Here is a 17,838-nt window from a genome sequence, read left to right on the forward strand (position 1 = left end):
CCACAAGAAGGACTATGGCTGCCCCACAGTTATCTCTATGAACACCACCTGCAATAACAGAGGTGACCCATTTTTTTCATAGATTTCTAGTGCTCAGCTAACATGAGGGTTTTTAAATGAGCACATTTATGAATTTAAAAAATAGTTTACATATACATAACATGAACAAACATATCTAATTTTAAGCATTGTTCAAAGCATTTATTTTGATCCTTTCATTTCTTATATCCACCTTTTCCCATTAAGTAATCTCTGGTGTTCATTTCAGGCCTGAGCAGAATAATGTAACATTTAGGAGTAAATATACAAACCAGCAGACCAGCCCCAGAGGACACAATGGCAAACACTTCCACAACTACCATATACTTCCCCTGTGTGCTCAAGTAAGCTGGGATGAAAGACATCCATACAGTGACAAAAACTAGCATACTGAATGTTATGTATTTAGCCTCATTAAAGCTATCTGGGAGGTTCCTTGACAGAAATGCTACAACAAGGCTTACACTGGCTAACAGGCCCATGTAAGACAGCATGCACCAAAATGCTATGGGTGAACCTTCATTACATTCTATGATGATATTCCCTGTTACAGAAGCTGTGTTTTCATCCTGGAATGGAGAGCAGATATTTAACCAATTAGCACATATTATTACTTGGATAACTGTACAGAGTGTAACTAAAGATCTTGGAAGTCCAGGTCCAACAAATTTTCTTAGATTGCTGTTCGGTTTACTTGCATTGAAGGCAATTACAACCACAAGAGTTTTAGCTAAAACACAAGAGACAGAAAGTGTGAAAATGAGGCCAAAAGTAACTTGTCGGAACATACAGATCAGGTGGGTGGGTCGTCCAATGAAAATCAGTGAAGAGAGGAAACACAGTACAAGGCTTAACAGAAGAACATAACTAAGTTCTTGGTTGTTTGCTTTGACAACAGGAGTATTATGGGACTTGACAAAGACAGCCAAAATGCTAACAGTAATCATAGCCATGAATGTGGGAACTGCAGTTAAAATTTTCCCAAGTGGCTCTTCATAAGAAAGATATTGAGTCACTTTCTGAATGCACATGTCCTGCTTCACATTAGGCCACTGATGACTGGGGCACTTCAGGCAGGTAATAGAATCTAAAAAGAAACAGAACTGAAGATAAGTTCAGACTCATCACATACTTCTGACAAAGTTTAAAACTGTATAGCAAAATATCTGGAGAGAACTTTGTTGCTCAGTTCTGACAAATAAGGCATGACATTGTATAAAAGTAAAAAGTGAAGCATAACTTAACAGTAAGAGTGCAGGGCTGGGAACTAGAAATCTCAACAGGTCTAATATAAAACCAGCAGCCAATGTTTGGATTTTGCAATTGGAACAAGTTACCTGAACATAGGTAATTTGTATTAAAGTGATATACAGGCCTAGGCATATACCACAAAAACAACACCTAGGCCAGTATTTATCTATTCCCTGACCTTCCTTCTCCCCTCCTTCATATACCACTTAACCATCTCACATATGATCCTCTTGAAGGATGGAACAAGTGTAAACTTTGTAATGTACAACGTCCCACAATATCGCAACTATATATGTCCTGTAGTCCTAGCTCGCCTTCATTCCTACACATGGGTTCAGAGCTGATCCTCGGCTCCGACTCTGCTTAATTGCAAGCTCAAAGTCTTCTTGTTGGTTCGTGGCAAGGTAGGTATCCCACAATGCACTGCTGACAAGCCCCAGATCTTGTTTGCCGCTTGACGAGTTCAGAAGTCTCTCTTCTTGGCCATGGCTAAGTGGATTGTTTTTTCTACTCTTATTAGTGAAAAAGTTGTTAGTTTACTGTTATTAGACTTAGTAGTCAGTTGTTTGTATTATCTTAGCTGTTGCTAGTTATTTTCAATGTTGTTACTGTTTGGCCGTTGCTTTCGCAGGCCTTTTTTTTTTTTACTTGGTATCTCCGCTCTTGCTCTGTTTATCCCTTCTTCTTATCGACTTTCCTGTCTATCTGCTAGACCCATTTAAATTAGAGGATCTAGCTTCCTTTCTTTCCATACAGGGCTAGGCCCATTTAAATTAGAGGACCTAGTCCTCTCCTTTTTCCTCTGTCTTCTTGTTTTGTTTTTCAGGGCTAGGCCCATTTAAGTTAGAGAACCTAGTCCTCTGTCTGTTGTTTTCCTTTGCCTCAGACTAACTGTTTACATTACAAGTTTTTAGTCTTTCTCTTCTCCTGTAGCTTGGTTTTTTGCATTAGAGGTATATTTTCTTAGTGTTAGATAAGTGTTTTTAATAGTTAGATAGCTATGTCTAAAGAAGCAAAAGACCATAAACCTTCGGGTTTTAAGAAGTGCTCAAAGTGTGCCCAAAAAATGTCTTTGACAGATGGGCATAATGTTTGTGTTTATTGTTTAGGTGCTATACACCTTCAGGAAACTTGTTATTCTTTTAGTCCTCAAGTCCTTCAAGAGAAGAAAAACAAAAAATTTTGAAAGGCCTCCTTAAACATTCCTTTGAGGAAAGTTTGGCTTCTTCCTCTTCATCCAATTCCAAGTCTCCCTCTTCTAAGAAATTGAAGGCTAAACCTGCTAAAAGGCAGTTTCCTACTACTTCTACTTCTTTGGAGTCGCCAAAACGTGCAAAAAAATTTCCCCCTCTTCGGCTCCTTTGACTTTGGTGCCATTAGAGGTCATTGATGTTGAAAAGCCAGTTTCAGCTCCAAGCATTATGGAACCGATAACAGAATCTGTGTCTTGGAGCCGGTGTACGGATTTACTACCAGTCTCTCCTACACTCAGGTCACCAATATTTCAAAGATCTAGATCTCCCACGTTATCCTCCCAGTCCTCTAGGAGCCTTTCTGATGAGGATATTGAGAGAGTGGTGTGCAGACTTTTAAAGACGTCGTCGCTAGCAAATCTACTTTCGGCTCCGACCCAGTCAGCTCCAGAGCCCACAAAGTCAGTTTTTCCTGTCTCTGTTCTTCCTCCAAGCCATACCAGTCCTTCAGAGCCAGAGATGTCAGTACCACCTGTTGTGGTACAGTCAACTCCAGCAACCCAAGTGGCTTTCTCAGATCCGATTTCCAGTCCGACACCTTCGGTGCCATCCAAGGTGTCTAGGGTTCGAAGTTCTCCGGTCGGGCCCGAGGGGGATGCGTGGACCCAAACTTCTTCGGCTCCGAGCTTACCTCTTGGGGCTTCGGCTTGGGTGAGCTCAGACCCTACATCAGTCTTGGAGCTGATCTCCTTGGGGCCGAGGTCTATCCCCGCTTCTTCGGAACCGGTGGTGTCCTCAGAGCCGGGAGGCTCGGCCTTCGAGCTAATTAGGAGTGTGCTGTCTAGGTCACGCACATACACATCGAGTCACCACCCAGTGAGCAGGGTAGGCACTACATAAACCGCAAGGGATACCCCTCCATCAACTGCCAGGTCATGTGCAATGCCCAGGGCATTATCATGGATGTGTGTGCTGGCAGCCCTGGAAGCTATCACGACTCCCACATCTGGAATGCCTTACAGCTGTATCGGTTATTTGGCGGGAGGACATCCCAAATGGCCACCTGGTGGGGGATGCTGGCTATGGACTGGAACTGTGGATGATGACTCCCATCAGAAATGCACACACACCCATGCAGGAACGCCATAATGAGGCACACACAAACCAGAATCATCATAGAGCATGTGTTTGGGATGCTGAAATCTAGGTTCCGTTGCTTGGACATATCTGGTGAAGCCTTGCAGTACTCTCGAGGCATATGTGCCCACATCTTCATAGTGTGTACCATGCTACACAATATGGTCCTGCAGAAACAGCTGCAGCAGGGACAGAATGGTGAAGGCCCTCACAGCCCACCACCATTGCCAAGGGCCCCACAGGCACAGAGGTACTCAGACCATGAACACCCTGAGCCAGCCCCAGTAGGCAGACGGAGGCATGCCCAGTATGCCCATGCCTTGGCAAAGAGGGAATGTATAGCACAAACACTGACAGTGTAGGCACCTAGGGACTGACACCTTTCTCCACCTGCACACACAGTAAAAATGGATGACACACACACAAGACTACTTGTAAATTGTCATGTATAGGCAGTCTAATGTGTGCATCCAACATAGGCAGCCGTCAACTATTGCACACACAATAGCCATTGGCACAAAGTAAGTCAACACCTGAACAGTAAATTAAGCTATCAGAATATGCAGATACTGTATGTATAGATTCATAGGTAGGTACTTGGCCAACTGCCAGAGGCCATTTATAAGGCCAGCCAAAATGTGTCAGCTTTTGCCACCCCATTGATTCATTAACTGTCCCTCTGTGGAGCAGAGCCAATGGCGGGATTCCTGGGGTGCATCTACTGTTCCCCATCCACTCTTCAAGGTTTCTCTTGCAGAGTGTTAGTGAGGGGCTCTGTATAATGTAGTTAGGGATGTTGTTCCAAAGTATGGGGAGTGTCTGTGACAGGAAGCTGTCCCTCCAGCATCTTCCAGTTATTGTTGTGGCAAGGTTCAGCTCACTACAGTGTGTGGCTCACTGTGACATGGATTCCCATAGGTGGAGCATATCCATCAAGCCTGAGTTCGACATGGCTGTGTTGGCCAGCAGAGATCATCTCTGGGTAAACAAGATGCCACTGAGTAAAGCAGGAGGTTATTCAGTCTGGCTGCATAGGCTATATGTTGGAGGCCAGTACTCCCCTTGGTGAGGTACATTCGTGGACCCCCCCAGCTGTTGGATGTGTCATCTGAGGTACATCCCACATGGGTTATTATACCCTATGATGCGACTGATGAGTGATGACTAAAGGGGCACTATAGCCCTGGTATGTCTAGATGGAAATCCTTTAGTAATCAGATGGCCTAAATAGAAGGATGTCCTAACTACTGTGGAGATATGATTGTCAAAGGGGGGATCACTATCTACCTTAGTCCCCAGATACCCCATTACCTCATCTGTATTAAAGTGGCTGCCACTTATGTTTTAATATGTGGGTGCCAATTCCACAATGGAATGACCATGCAGTTAGTTGCACTTGGCTGGAGGCCATGTCATTGGCACCCTGTGACGTTCTCTGTGAGGCCCCTTGAGGGATGTCTGTGTCAGCTGGACTATCAATCATGGCTCCCAGTTTGCAGTCATTACCAAACATGGTCTGCCGTAGTCCACCTGTGTTTGCCTGTACCTCTGAGACGTATATGCCAAACAGTAGGGCTCCCAGGACTGAGTCCTGTAGGACACCAGCCATGACTGTTCAAGAGCTGGACCTGGAGACCGCTACTCGCACCATGTGGGTTCTGTGTAAGTCTGTTGGCAACCCAACCTGTGATGTATGGGTGAATGTACAGGCTGGTGTGTTTATCAATAATACCTGAGTGGGGCATGGTGTCAAAAGCCTTGATGAGGTCCAGGTAGTATGTGTGGACCACCTCCCCCCAAGTGGCGGCTGGTGACTTCAAATTAAAGGAGGGCTGCAGGAGACAGCTGAATGGGTGGGGCCAATGGGAAGGGGCATGGCCAACTAGAAAAGGGTGGAGCTATGCTCACAACCACAACAACTGGAACTTTAATTAAATACGCTGCCCTGGGTGCCAAACAGTCATTACAAGACTCCAATCAAGACAAAATGAAGTGTAGAAGACAAAAACATTTCAATGCATTGGCTACATGATAACTTACTTAATATCCAGATGGAAACAGGTTGTGAGGATGAAAAAATAAATTACTTTTTAAATACATTACTGGAATGCCAGTCAAAATCAAGTATAAAAAAACAAGCAGCACTCAACTCAAACCACTACTCCTTGCACTGCAGTTCTAATTATAATTTATATTCAGCTTTATAAAATTTAACCCACTGGGGATGCACATGGAGGTGTTTAGGTGAAATGGCACTGGAGTTTTTAACCAGATTGTTTAATGAAATCTTAGAAAGTGAGAGGATGCCTGAGGAATGGAGAAAAAGTGTTTTGGTACCAATTTTTAAGAATAAGGGTGATGTGCAGAGCTGTAATAACTACAGAGGGATTAAATTGATCAGTCACAGCATGAGGTTATGGGACAGGGTAGTGGAAGCTAGGTTAAGAAGGGACGTGATGATTAGTGAACAGCAGTATGGTTTCATGCCAGGAAAGAGCACTACAGATGCAATGTTTGCTCTGAGTGTGTTAATGGAGAAGTACAGAGAATGTCAGAAGGAGTTGCATTGTGTTTTTGTAGACTTAGAGAAAGCATATGACAGGGTGCCTAGAGAGGAGTTGTGGTATTGTATGAGGAAGTCAGGAGTGTCAGAGAAGTATGTAAGAGTGGTACAGGATATGTACGAGGGTAGTGTGACAGCGGTGAGGTCTGCGGTGGGAGTGACGGATGCATTTAAGGTGGAGGTGGGGTTACATCAAGGATCAGCTCTGAGCCCTTTCTTATTTGCAATGGTGATGGACAGGTTGACAGACGAGATCAGACAGGAGTCCCCATGGACTATGATGTTTGCAGATGACATTGCGATCTGTAGTGAGAGTAGGGAACAGGTGGAGGACACCCTGCAGAGATGGAGATATGCTCTAGAGAGAAGAGGAATGAAGGTCAGCAGGACTAAGACAGAATATATGTGTGTGAATGAGAGGGAGGATAGAAGAATGGTGAGGATGCAAAGAGTAGAGGTGGCGAAGGTGGATGAGTTTAAATACTTGGGGTCAATAGTTCAGAATAACAGTGAGTGTGGAAGAGAGGTGAAGAGGAGAGTACAGGCAGGATGGAGTGGGTGGAGAAGAGTGTCAGGAGTGATTTGTGACAGACGAGTACCTGTAAGAGTGAAAGGGAAGGTCTACAAGAGGGTAGTGAGACCAGCTATGTTATATGGGTTGGAGACAGTGGCATTGACAAAAAGGCAGGAGTTTGAGCTGGATGTGGCAGAGTTAAAGATGTTAATATTTACACTGGGTGTGACGAGGGTGGACAGGATTAGGAATAAGTATATTAGAGGGTAAGCCCAGGTTGGAAGGTTTGGAGACAAAGCCAGAGAGGCAAGATTAAGTTGGTTTGGACATGTGCTGAGGAGGGATGCTGAGTATATTGGGAAAAAGATGCTAAGGATGAAGCTGCCAGGTAACAGGAAAAGAGGAAGGCCTAAGATAAGGTTTATGGATGTGGTGAGAGAGGACATGCAGGTGGTTTGTGTGACAGAGCAAGATGCAGAGGACAGGAAGAAATGGAAACAGGTGATCCGCTGTGGCGACCCCTAACGGGAACAGCCGAAAGAAGATGATGATTCAGCTTTATAAAATTACCAAGTAACATGCTGAAAGTAGCAATCTCTGTGATACCCCCACTTGTAAAAATGTTTCTTATCCAAAAAAGACCTGCTGCCTGACACAGCTATCTACTTGTTTCATGGGGAAGACATGATCAAAGTAAAAAATGAACAGCAAACTAGAAACAAGCTCAAGATAAATTGCTTAAAGGATTCCTGCACAAGTTATGGACCACACATGATAGATTGGCATTCTGTTTAGGTTATGGGTAAGCCTGCAAAGATGACTGCAAGTCTCCAACAAAAGATGACTGCAAGTCTCCAATAAATGTAATGAGCTTCTGAAAATACTGTAATCATGTCCTTTTATTACAAATACTGTCATATGCATTTCAATACCCAAGGCTTATACATTATCTAGTTATGTAAATATTCTCTGCATGGCAACAATGAAAAGGCTTTCAATGCTGGTAATTCTTTAACAGTATGCTTATTAAAGCTTACTTTCATCTTACAATCTCTGACAAGCTTACCTGATGCTCATTAAATAATTGCTACTTAAAAAGAGCTACAGGGCACTGTGACAGCATGCATTTTCTAAATAATAAGAAGCATAAATCAACAGTATAAAAATCTGACAGAAAACCAGAACATTCTGCAAAATCAAGGACAGATAAAAAGCCACGGTCATACTTGTGGTCTACCTTGGATGGGGGAATACTCTGCACACTTACACTGCATAACTGCTCCTTGCCTTCCTTGGACACATCCAGAACAACTACAATGGGGAGTGGGGTGCAACAAGTATGTCACAATTTGAAATGTCTCTGGCTAACAGTGATGGCTCTGACACTCATACCTCTGAACTTCAGAGCAAGAAATCTGGACAAAGCCATACATGGAACTAGAAGTGGGACATAGGCCCAAAACTATGGACAATTTTTAAATATTGCTCTTATTAACTTAGATAATAGAACAGTAGTAGGTCTTGCATTAGTACGAATTTTCTGAAGGGTATGAAATCTGAAACTCAAATGTCTGCCATTATTTTCTAACTTCAGTCTTTAATGACTTGCCACTAATTTGCCAGAAAACCACAATTTTATGAAAAACAGACCAAAAATGTGATGCAAAAATATAAATTTGCCACACAATACAGCTGGGAACCTGTCAAAAAAGGGCCACCTTTTTAATATTAACACTGTTAACTTGAGCAGCTAACAAAATAAGAGCATCTACATGCATTTCTGAAATAAAAGTAATCTATAACTCTGATCATTACAGTTATATATAATTGTAAACCCTCCACGTTTTCTTCCAAAATTGCCATTTTGAGGAGGGATAATTAGGGGAGAGCAACATTTTGAGCCAAAATTGGGGACAATTAAGAGGTTTGGATATTCCTAATTCTACAAAGTGATTTGCACGTACCTTTCAACCTCGTAATGCAGGAAATCTGGACAAGGCCAAATATATTGCGGGAACATACAAACACTACTAAAAATTGCTCTTGTATAAACTTAAGACAGTTGATAGAATAACAGGTCTTGCATTAGCATGCATTTTTCTGAAGGTTATGACGTCTGAAACTCAATGTCTGTCATTTAGTGACTTCATTCCTAAATGATTTGCTAGAAAACCACACATTTTATGAGGAACAAACCAAAAGTAAGAAGCAAATATCTATTCATTCTGCAAAAATATGGACAACTGAGAGGTATAGTTCAACCGGGGCTGTTTGAGTTTGCTACCCTTCCCCCCCTCACAAAATCATGGTCGAATGGAGCTTCCCCCCTGCAGCCATTCCAACGTCCCATTCCTTGGTTATTTTGCCCCATTTACCATAAACACTATAATGTGCATACTGCTTTACTTCTGTGATGATTTAGATTTCATTTGAAAGTTTTATTTTGCATTTTACAGCACAAACCCTAATAGATATCTGTTAAACAAAGCAATGCAGTCTCACAATGAAAATAGACTTAGCATTAAAACTTCTCTGCCCTTGAAACTCACATGCATTGAAACAGCATTGAAACCCACATTCAAAGAAAATACATTTTGCCAGTGGCAGATAAAGATGAACTCTGGGCTGTTTTCAAAATCATAGGCCCCTTGAACATGAAACATACACATGCTCTTTGATACACCTTCCTGACTGTATTACATTATATTCCTTGTACAATACAGTACAGTTGTTAGAGGGCATTTTAAATGTATTGTTTTGAACATTTTTCCAGTAAACAATGAAACAAAATGCATGCACCAATGACAAAACTGCCCAATTCAGAACATTTCCATCATAAAACGTATACTCAATCTTCTATAGTCCACCAGTATCAGTAAATATGTAAAATCTCTGAAGTAGTAACATCCACATTAAAGAAATCTGTAACTAATAAAGAGGTTGCTGCTAGCAAACAAATTTATATGCCATTGTTTCATCTACAAATAAAGTGCCTGTTGCCCTTGAAGAATAAATTGCCTATGTTGCATGCATTAAAAAAATGATAAGCTAGTAATACCGCAATAGGGAATGGATAGCAAACTGATAACAGGTTCATAGTTACTAGGTATCTTTGCCAAAAAGGACTGCAGCATCCACCCCCTTTACCACACAGTACAGTATCAGCAATGCATCTACCTACTGTGGGAGTAGAACCCACAGCCTTCTGCATCAAAAGCAAGTACACTACCTGTTGTGCTATTAACAATTCAAGCAGACTTAGCATAAGCAGCACTAAACTTTTGTTCCCCTGCAGCTCTCAGCTCCTTGTAAAATCTATTCAACACTCAGTTGTATCTATGAACTTTACAGCACAAGAAATCTGGAAAAAGCCAAAATTTATTGGGGGGGGACAAAAGGCCAGAAACCAGGGACACATTTTAAACATTGCTTGTATAATGTTGGAAAGTTGCTAGAATAAAATGCTGTGTTAAAACCATACATTTCACTGTCACGTCTTGAACCCAGGGGACCCTGTGCAAAACAGTCAGAGAAACATACCACTATGCCAAAGCGGCTGAAACAGAGGAAGACAAACTTAAATGGGTACTATTTAGTGAATTCAGTTCTCACCATAGCTGTCAACCTCTTAGCAAAAAACACCTGAAAAAAGCCAATAATGTGGGAATACAGCTGCCAAACATATTCATTGAATTCAGTTCTCACCATAGCTCTCAACCTTAGTACAAAATACCTGGACGAGGCCAATAATGGGGGAATGCAGTCCCAAAAATATGGTCAAATTTCAAATATCCATGTTATAAACTTAGACAATTGCTAGAATAAAAGGTTTTGTTTTACCATGTACTTTCTGAAGAATATGAAGTCTGAAATTCAAATGCCTGTTATTTTTAAACATTTGTTAACCAGGAAACTACTCTGACTTGGAACAAAACAAAGCCAATTTTCAGCAGAGCAGGGAGAAACGCTCCAGACACATCTTTGTAAGGGATGGGAGGACATGCAGACTCCACACAGAAGGCACCCCAGCCAAGAATCAAACCAGTGAAGCTGTAGCTGTCAAGCAACAATGCTACCAGTGCACCACTGCACTACAAACCTTTGCAAGGAAATATGAAGATACAGAAACCACAGATTTTATGAAGAACAGAACAAATACGAGGCAAAAATCTGCAATGTTTTACAAATAGTGGTTTGTAGGGAATTCAGGTCCTTGCCACCTGCGTCCAAGGTACAGGGTTCAAGCCTGAGTATTTCTACCCACCACTATGTGTTAACAAAGGCATTACACACACACACACCACACTCCATTACCTGTAAATGGGTCCGGAAGCAGTAAACTAGGTCCAACTCCATTGTCTCGAAGCAGCAAACCCACGCTTGACTTAACACTTCCCTGCAAGAGCTTAGAACTCAACTTGCCTCACTCCTGATTGGTCCTGTGCTTGAATCCCTGCTCACCTCTCTCCTGATTGGTCCTGTCTGCGGATCAAGCAGTCCGGAGCTCCTCTGTTCTGTGTGGTCGTCTACCACACAGATTCCAGGGTATCTGCAGGGCAGAAAATACCTTCTCTGCATCTGGACTGCTGACTCAGGCAGTCAGAATTTGCACAGATTCCTGGGTATCTGTGGGGCAGTCTGAGTGTGTCTGTGCATGCGAAGTGAGTTCCGGTACCCATTTATGTTTCATGTTATTTATTTCTAGATGGGAGGGCTGCAGCCCGATAGCACAAGCAGCCCCTGCTCCCCGTCATCTAATGTCTTGGTGACTGTATGTAAGACGTCAAACAGGTTCAGTAGGCATGAACTGCACTCAAACAAGCTGACCTGGGTTGGGTCACGTGTTCGGAGGTTGCCAATGTCATTGTTAATGAGTGCCATGAGGATGCGAACCATACCATTGCAGACCAGGCTAGTCAGGCTTATGGGGGGGTAGTTACCATGGTCAGTTGTGATTCCATCTTGATGGAGTGGAATAACCGTTGCCACGTGCCATTGTATGGACATGTAGCCTGTGGAGAGGCTGAGGTAGGAATGCTTAATTAGGAGGAGGGCAGGTTGTCTTGTACAGTTTGCAAGATGCAGTCTGGGTCAACATCTGCCTCCATTGACACTGTGTTCTGCTGTTAGAGAGGGACATTTCCACCTGTGTGTCTCTGATGGTTGGGATACTGTACCTTTCGGATATTGTTGTGGGCTCTTTAAGGGGTGAAGTATGCACCGAATGTATCTGCAAGGATGTTGGCAATATCATTAGGGTCAGCATATTTTGTGCTATATTTCACCGTCACATTGCAAATCTGTGTGTCACCACGTAGATCCTTGACATAGCCAAAGAAGACTTTGTGGTTATCTTTTGAATCCTTGCGTATTCTCCTGCTGATGTTAGCCTTGGATGATGTCATGAGGGACCTACGTATCATACTAATAGTGGTCACGGATGTCTGCCCTTCATGGGATTTGCTGTGTGTCTGGAACACTGTCCTACTTCTGCAGTATAGCTGTTTATTGCAGAGGTCCACCAGACCGGTGTTCTTGTCTGGGAGGAGTGAGTCTTGGTTTACCAGTGATGGCACGATCCATACATTCATGTAGGTGCTTATCGACTGCATTTGTAAATCTGTCTGTATCTTGAGCAGTGTTTCCCCTTAGCGTGGGGGCTGTGAAACCCCCCACCCCTGTCACTAGTAGTGTAAATTTAGCTGTAGGAAAGGTATACACTGTGGTATTAATGGGTGGGGGAGATGCTAGGGTGTGGAAACAGTGAATAGTTCATAGTCAGGTCTAACCAGTGACCGGTTAATCTCCGCTGTGGTGCACCTGTTGCCCATGTTGGTGATGACCACATCTAGTAGTTTCACCCCACATTAGGGAGGTTACCACCTAATACAGGGCATATGAGGTGATACATTCTGGGAAGCGCTGGGCCTGGAAGTGAGTAACGGAGTACGTTTCCCAGTTAATGGTATGGTAGTTGACATCGACCAATGCCAGGGTGTGTGTTAGGACTGTCATGTTCTCCACTATCTCCAGGTAGGTGGAGTGGAGGTCCTGGGTCATGGAGGGTGATCTGTTGCAGGCCACATTTCACATTGCAATTGTGGCTGATGTTAGCTGCACATGGATGATCACAGAGATATCATGCTGCCTCACTAACCTGGCAGTGTAGGTATCCCTGATGAATATGGATACAGCCCCTCCATGTCTGTCAGTCCATGTTCTGTGGCTGAAATGTGTATTCCAAAGCCTAAGGCTGACACATAGGCCGGTATGGTGTCATTGCATATATGTTCCCCATCTGTGCTTGTTTTTCATCTCCCCTGTAGGTAACCTACTGGTAACCAATAGAAAGCCTTAAACTTATACAAGTCTTCTAGCTTCCAAGATAGGCTTTTGGAGTGACTATGTATCAGTGTTCTGTATGTTCTTGCTGTACTCAACTGTTTCTTGACTACATGGTGATTTCTCACTGTATATTGTGATCTGAAGGTCTGTTTATTCACATATTATGGCTGTGATGGCCTGCACGTTAGAGGTTCACAGATAGCCTACTACCTATCTGCCCAAGGGCAGTTAGAAGCATAGCTACAGTGTGTTGGCTTTACCGGCACCATTGATGAAGTAACTGAGCCTCTGTCAAGCTTAGCGAATGAAGCAATTCCAGGCAGCGTTGCTGGAAGCTGTTGAAGACTGGGATTGTGCAGGGTGATAGGGGCACTTAGTGATCTAAAGAGGGCATGTTAATGTGACAATTCAACACCATTCAATTCCCTCAACAGGTGTTGCAGCTATTAAACTGGACAGGCTCCCTCACCCCCTGGCTGTATGGTTCTGGGACACATGATCCCAGGGGTGTATAGTCTATTTCCCATTCACGCAACAAGGTTTCCCTTGAAGTGTGTCAGTGAGGGGCTATGCCTAATGTATTTAGGAATGTAATGTATTGTTTCACAGTACATTTGTTATATGTTGTTATTTCAAGAGTACGTGAAGCTCAGTGAGTTTGGGGGCCTCCGCCCTTTGCTTAGCCTAGCTTACACATAGAAATCATCTAAATAGGAAATAGGTGGAAGCAACGTTAATGTCAACAGTGTAATGGTTACAGCATTCGCATAGTATCTGTGCATTCGAGGTTGCAATCCCTATAAAGGCAGGGATGTTTATCATGTGCAAAAGTATACCTTAACCACAGCTTGCATATATAGGTAGTAATTGTCAGTATAATAAACATTCGAAACACCCATATAAACCCATGTGTGCTGGAGAGTGCAGTCAACAGACAATGTAATGTTATGTCAGCACATAGTGAGATGTTACATCACTGACATGTATATATCCGGAGTAGTTAGCGGATGTGGCCATGTTTGACGCACAGGTTATATGTTACAAAGTTTTTTAACTGTGTTTAACTGCTGCTATAATGTCACACAAACACTTTTAAACATGCTTAAAACTGCTTAAATGAGCCTTATTCTGCAGAAAAAAACATTTGTAAAGCATCTCAGGTGTCGAACCCTGGACCACGAACACTATAGTCACGGAATTTACCACTAAGCCATCCAAGGAGTATACATGTTGCATGCTCTTGAGACTACATCTTATACCATATGCATTTCACTGTAGTGATCACAAATGGGACAGTCACTTTGTGTACATATGTACAGTACATTGTAATGTACTGTAGTTTGTGAACCAACACATTCCAGTCTACATATGTATTACTGTTACAAACTAATACAAAAAATATATATATATATATATATATATATATATATATATATATATATATATATACATGTCAGTGATGTCTGCACACACACACATATATATATATATATATATATATATATATATATATATATATATATATATATATAAATATATATACATATATATATATATATATATATATATATATATATATATATACATATATATATATATATATATATATATATATATATATATATATATATATATATATATATTTATACAGTTACATCAATAGCCATATATATAAATATCTATGAACACACTTTGTGACACAGAAGCACTCCAAAGGAATTGGAGTGTACACAAAACACATGCAGCTCTGGTATTATAACAATTAATATTAACCTAATTCACCATAGAAGGGGTGGTTGTTGTGTATGTGAAGATTGGGGTGGGGGAGGAATGATGGGTAATGCAATCATGCATCAAGGAGGGCTTGGGTCAGATGTCCAATAAGTGAACTGTAGGGGCATACATGGAGTATGGGGACAATATAAAAAGGACACAAAGCAAGAACCATTCTCATTCATAATACACCCTGTCATGTCACATTGCAACACCTACTTTCACAAACATATGAACATTAACATGTAGCAGACATATGTGCACCAAATGACTGTCACATTTGGTTTCAGTAGTGAGAAATGTCTGTAGTACAATGTATATTCTAAACACCATAACATTTGTACATATCTCAGATGCCTCAGTGGTAAAGTCGATGACTGTGGTGTTCATGGTCCCGTGTTCAAGGGCTGTTAGGTTATTTTGAGGGCCAGAATAAGGGCTTTTGAATGCAGGTGGATTAAAGCACTCTTAAGCAGTTGTAAGCGGGTTTCCACATGTTTGCGCGATGGTAAGCGGCGCTGAAACACGGTAAACGGAGAAGCGCTTCACATGTTTAACCTTTGCTTAACGTCACACAGACCATGGGCAAACCTGCTCACAACCAAGTAAATGTGTGTTATTCACACTTTCCCTACCAGTGCCTACCCTGAGAGGTAAAATAATAACACCTACCAGGAGTAGAACCCGTAACCATGTACTCCATTCTCAGAGGAGCCTAACACTAAGCTACCTGGGATGTACCTATCCAAGTTGTATATGCAGACAGGTTAAAATACAAAAGGGAGGAATGTGTTGAAATAGGACAACCTGCCATGTACCAATTAGAGGTGTATGCTCATATATATATATATATATATATATATATATATATATATATATATATATATATATATATATATATATATATATATATATATATACACATATATATATATACATACATACATGTCTGTAGACAGCATCCGAAGTGGTCATATCTGAGTATAATCCACAATACAGAATCCGGCAAGTCCAGAGGCTATCCAACAGACAACGCTAAATAAGCAAAATAAAAGTTTAATGCAGTAGTTTGAAGCGCTTTTCGTCTGCAAAATATGAAGACTTCCTCAGAAACATGTTTAAAAGTTACAATCAGTGCTTAAAAAGGAACTCATACTCTCTAATAACTAAGAACATCAATAAAAAATTAAGTGCAATTAATTAAGCAAAAGATTACCATAGACACTAAATCCTCCAGGCAATTGACTCCACCATCATCCTAAGCAGTAAAAAATGTAAACTGCATTATACAATCCTAAAATAGTAAATCAAAGGCTTCCATAAAGAAAACCACACGTCCACTTGCACAGTGTGTATATAGTAATATCTGAGTATAACATGGACCATAACAATCACACATTCTGCCCCCCACCAAATAATATGAACATAACATATGAAGAGTATACGCCAATACACTTTTACAAATATGTTCTATGGACACAGTCACCAACACAACTGCAATGACTGCAAATATCCATGACAGAATTACACAGACAGCTTTCATTTTGCAAAACTTTATTACATTCCAATGTATTGCCAAAAGGATTCAAGAACTAACAGTACCTGCATGCTATACAGGAAGCATTTAATAGTGCCTTAATGAATCAGCCTGCAATTATCATAGTATTAGTCCACTAAGGGATAGGTGTTCACATAGGGAAAGAATACCCACACACATATAGACATTGTATAAAAGGGGTTCCTACACACCTGCATGTGCTATGTACACCCACCAACATCTACCCCACAACCGAAATAATTACATCAATACATACTTTCATACCATAACCAGTTATGCAACTACTGTACATCTGCTGAAACCTTAACATACCTGGACACAGATACACTAACATGGCCCTATGTGAAATAGTTGCCATTATACAATTGAACAGCTGCTGATGTAACAGGGTTTGTATGAACTAATCCCGTTTCAGAGGGTTGAAAGGTTCATAGACCAGGAAGTTTTACCGAGTACTGATTATTAGCACAGTATGATACATAGTAACACCAAACTAAATATGTCTGGTAAGCACACTGTAAACTCCCTAACGTTATATGCATAGCTATGCTGCCTTGAGCTGGTCAAACAACCTGACCAGACTGAAACATATGCAGAAGTATTAGGTACAGATAAACCCTGCGCAAGTAGCAATGTTCAGAAATATAGCAGCAGTACTCACATTTAGACCAAATCCTCTACGCATTACACACAATATATTACTGTTTGTCTCCATACAGCTGTTGCAATAGATTCCAAACAAAACTTCCACGCTGTCTTCCTCACAAGTAAGGCAAAGGGACAACACCCAAGTGGAGTACTCAGTTATACTCCCCTGTAGCCATGGTATTGGCTAAGGCAGTAGCAGCACAACTGGTGTGCATGTAATTAGCTACTTAGGAACACCAATTGGTCATCGGGATAGCACATGTTACTGATCTGTAACTATAAAAGGTTGCCTTGTCACACATTCAAACCATATGTATCTACCTGTAGGACAGTATAAAACACTGAAAGACGAACCGAAAATGAGTATTATACTAGTTAATAACACCTCCGATTACTAAGACGGTATGTATAACATGTAGTATGTCTGTGTATGTAGTACCTGTACCGTAAGAATTACAGTGAAATCAATGCATATAGTGGAAATAGCTATCTTGTAGCGATGTATTGTTGAGCAGTAGTAGTGCTTGTAGTATTCTATGTGTGTACTGCTGTAGGCCACATGGCACACTCCGCATACCCCACAGGGGATGATATGGGCTTGGAACCCACCAATTCACTTCCAGCCACTGTCAGTGTCAGGATTGGTCCAACAAGTATGTGCTATAACAGGGGATAGTATATGTCGATATATTGTAACAGTCAACATGTGTATGGGTGTATACGTAAGATGAACATGTTAAAGGTGGGCGTACCTTGCAAATATGGTGTGCATTGTGGGATATTGTGCCAATAACTGTGTAATGTACAGTATTCTAGG

At 41.5% G+C, this 17,838-nt stretch overlaps 1 protein-coding gene across 1 annotated transcript in view; it reads right to left on the reverse strand.

Annotated features, from left to right (window-relative positions):
- Window positions 1-215: 215 nt before the first annotated feature.
- LOC122803841 (vomeronasal type-2 receptor 26-like) overlaps window positions 216-17,838 on the reverse strand; it is a 219,885-nt gene continuing 202,262 nt past the window's right edge. The window contains exon 3 of the mRNA XM_044073523.1: window positions 216-1,126. Coding sequence (XP_043929458.1) covers window positions 216-1,126 — 911 coding nt within the window. The remainder of the gene's footprint in view (window positions 1,127-17,838) is intronic.

Source organism: Protopterus annectens, chromosome 6.part0, assembly GCF_019279795.1.
Source record: "Protopterus annectens isolate FY-2018-M chromosome 6.part0, PAN1.0, whole genome shotgun sequence".
Taxonomy (NCBI): domain Eukaryota; kingdom Metazoa; phylum Chordata; order Ceratodontiformes; family Protopteridae; genus Protopterus; species Protopterus annectens.